We start from the raw sequence: 2,993 nt of genomic DNA, 5'->3' as shown, positions 1-2,993 counted from the left end.
TTCATCTCAACATGTTCTCTTTTCCCATCAGCGGCTCGGCCTCATTCTTGGCTCACTGCTGCTACCCACAGCACATGCAGTGAAACTGCACAAAAGCCCTTCCTTGAGCTGGAGCGCCACTGCAAACGTATTCCAATTATGAAAATATTTTAAAACTTTGAATACTTTTGATTAAATGTAAAAAAAAAAAAAAACATCTCTTGCTTATTGGTCAGTCGAGGAAAAAATGATGAGGTCATCCGCTTAATCGTCTACAGGTGTGCAGCATGGACCAATGGGATAAAAGAGAGCGTCGGCACACACCGCACACGCCTGCTCATCACCTCCTCCTCAGGTCAGTTTAAAATTTGTACCTCGGCATGTTTGTGTGAGGCTGACATCTCCTCTGTTCCGTTTTTCTGACAGTGTCGCTGCAGCCATGTTGGGGAGCCTGCTCTTGGCCGTCCTGTGGGGGGGATTTCTGGGCGCCGACATCAGCCCAGCTCTGAATGGACACTGGGAGCTGTGGAAGAAGGCCCACAATAAAGTTTATTCGCATCAGGCAAGAGACTCTGGTTCAGATTTGGGGCATCTTAACTGGCAGATGGCTTCACGAAGTTGTTGTTGTTTTGTGAAGGTAGAAGAGTCGGGGCGCAGGCGGATCTGGGAAGAGAACCTGCTGATGATTAACGTTCACAACCTGGAGGCCACGCTGGGACTGCACACCTATGAGCTGGCCATGAACCACCTGGGAGACCTGGTAACAAGATTTCCATGGCAAATGTTTCATTTTTATATTATGAGCATTCCCCCTGCCCCGAACTGTTTCAATGATGGGATAAATTGATGCTAATCACAGAAGTGGGAATTAACATCTTTGTCACATAAGCACCACAAAAAAATCATCCTGCGCGCCCGGTACAATGTGGTGGAAAAAATGAGCACGTTAAGTCTGAATGTGAGCTCTGTTTTACAAAGCTAACGATGACTCAAGTTTATTTTGTTTCATCATTAGTTTGAAAGTGTCGACTAGGCTGGTTACAAAATCGCGTCTGAAAATAGGCTGCTGGGTGTTGTTTGTAGACCAAGGAGGAGGTGAGCGGCACTCTTACCGGCACAGTGGTGCCCTCTGACCTGGAGAGAATCCAGCTGAACTTCAACTGGGAGCAAAGCACGCTGCCGAAGTCGCTAGACTGGAGGAAGCGCGGCATGGTGACTGAAGTCAAAATACAGGTGAACCGCAATTTAAGATTGGCTCAGTGCAATTAGATTCATTCCTAACCATCTCCATTTTTGGCCCCCCATTTCTTCCAGTACATGTTAAGTTTTTGTCCAATCAGATTTCGGCCTCTGTGTGTTACCATGTCAATCACTACTTGACTTCAACAGTTTTCGCAATGAGACAGCTGTCCAATTAATCTCAAAGGGCCGGCCTGCCAATGTTTGAATTTTGCCATTCGCTGATTTGGTTGGTCAGAGCAAAACTTGTTGCAGTGAGCCCTCTCGTCATTCGATATTTGCAAATTTTCATCTCGTGGCAGCTCCACACAATGCGTCTGTGGCAGTAGTTGTATAAGGAGGTGACTTTTGAAATCCACTGGGTACCGCAACTTGTCGGCAGGGTTCTTGCGGCTCCTGCTGGGCCTTCAGCGCCGTGGGGGCTCTGGAGGGCCAGCTGAAGAAGAGAACGGGCAAGCTAACGTCACTGAGCCCCCAGAACCTGGTTGACTGCTCGCTGGACTTCGGCAATCATGGCTGCCATGGGGGCTTCATGACCAACGCCTTCCGCTACGTCAACAAGAATGGAGGCATAGACTCAGACTGGGCCTACCCCTACACGGCCAAGGTGAGGGCGGATTGCAATGAATTTTGATGACCAAAGTTGGGTGCTTTGTTGCTGAACTGACGCCTTCGCTATGCATTAGAGGTTGCTGCTTAAGCAAACGTGTTGATTGTCTTGTCAGCGTGGCGAGTGCGTGTACAAGCCTCAGGATCGGGCCGCCAACTGCTCTGGTTACTCCTTCGTCCCGAAAGGGGACGAAGACGCACTGAAGGTGGCCCTCGCTAATGTCGGCCCCATCTCGGTTGCCATTGATGCTTCACGCTCCAATTTTCACTTCTACCGCAATGGTGAGTCGAACTTTAACGTCTTACGACCCCCAGATTAATCTTTTTTTTTTTTTTGCCCCCCGATTTATTTTTTTTTTTTTTTTGGGGGGGGGGGGGATTTCTTATTAGGTGTATATGAGGACCTGGCATGTAGCCACAAAGTGAACCACGGTGTGCTGGCTGTGGGCTATGGCACGGAAAGAGGACGAGACTACTGGCTGGTAAAGAACAGGTATGTCATTGTTTTGAAATGTGAATTTTATTTTTGAAACTGATTTTAAGTCACCACCCCCCTTACCCCAACTGTATGGCAGCTGGGGTGTGAAATTTGGTGACCAAGGTTACATCAAGATGGCTCGCAACAGACTGAACCAGTGTGGCATCGCGCTCCACGCCTGCTTCCCAGTCATGTGACCGCCACATCCTGCATGGAGTACAGCAGTTCGGCTTGTTTTAAGAATAACTAATAAAGTGAATTTGACCTTAAAGTCTACTCTTAGTACATGTGCTAATTTTATCAAGGGTTTTAAAACAACTTGGGGGGGGGGGGTGGGGGGGGAATATCCAATTTGAGGTTGGCAGGGTGCAGTTTGTGGCTCTAATTGGATATTAGGTTTGGAAACGGATAGTAAATGACTTTTTTTTGTTTTTTTTATAATGCGAACAGCAACATTAAAATCCATCTCAATTTTTCACGTTTGTCTGGTACAAGTGTAGCTTGATCTTCAATGCATTTCTAAAACTAAAATGGATGGAGCGCGAGATACGAATGGAAAAACTGAAGCGGTCCCCTACATTTCTTACACTGTCCACAAGACGGCGCTATGTTTTCCTGCTCGCCATGCATTCAAGTCTACGGTCATCTTGAATACGCTTCATTTTTTTTGGCCATTCTGTCACCCTAC

General features: G+C 47.3%; 1 protein-coding gene across 1 annotated transcript; it reads left to right on the top strand.

Moving 5' to 3' along the window:
- The first annotated feature begins 267 nt into the window (after positions 1-267).
- Positions 268-2,571, top strand: LOC109514600 (cathepsin L1-like). Its single transcript, XM_019867863.1, has 8 exons — positions 268-334; positions 406-541; positions 617-739; positions 1,063-1,212; positions 1,601-1,825; positions 1,944-2,109; positions 2,218-2,320; positions 2,403-2,571. Exons 2-8 carry the CDS (start codon positions 419-421, stop codon positions 2,500-2,502), a joined length of 990 nt encoding a protein of 329 aa, XP_019723422.1. The 5' UTR covers positions 268-334; positions 406-418; the 3' UTR covers positions 2,503-2,571.
- The last annotated feature ends 422 nt before the right edge of the window (positions 2,572-2,993 follow it).

Source organism: Hippocampus comes, unplaced genomic scaffold (assembly GCF_001891065.2).
Source record: "Hippocampus comes isolate QL1 unplaced genomic scaffold, H_comes_QL1_v1.1 scaffold207, whole genome shotgun sequence".
Taxonomy (NCBI): domain Eukaryota; kingdom Metazoa; phylum Chordata; class Actinopteri; order Syngnathiformes; family Syngnathidae; genus Hippocampus; species Hippocampus comes.
This window is presented reverse-complemented; position numbering and strand designations above follow the sequence as displayed.

Bases quoted from the DNA above. Each gene is read 5' to 3' on its own strand.
- LOC109514600 (XM_019867863.1), top strand. From the start codon at position 419: ATGTTGGGGAGCCTGCTCTTGGCCGTCCTGTGGGGGGGATTTCTGGGC. The intron at 740-1,062 runs GTAACAAGATTT...TGTTGTTTGTAG, and splicing joins TGAACCACCTGGGAGACCTG to ACCAAGGAGGAGGTGAGCGG. The intron at 1,213-1,600 runs GTGAACCGCAAT...ACTTGTCGGCAG, and splicing joins TGACTGAAGTCAAAATACAG to GGTTCTTGCGGCTCCTGCTG.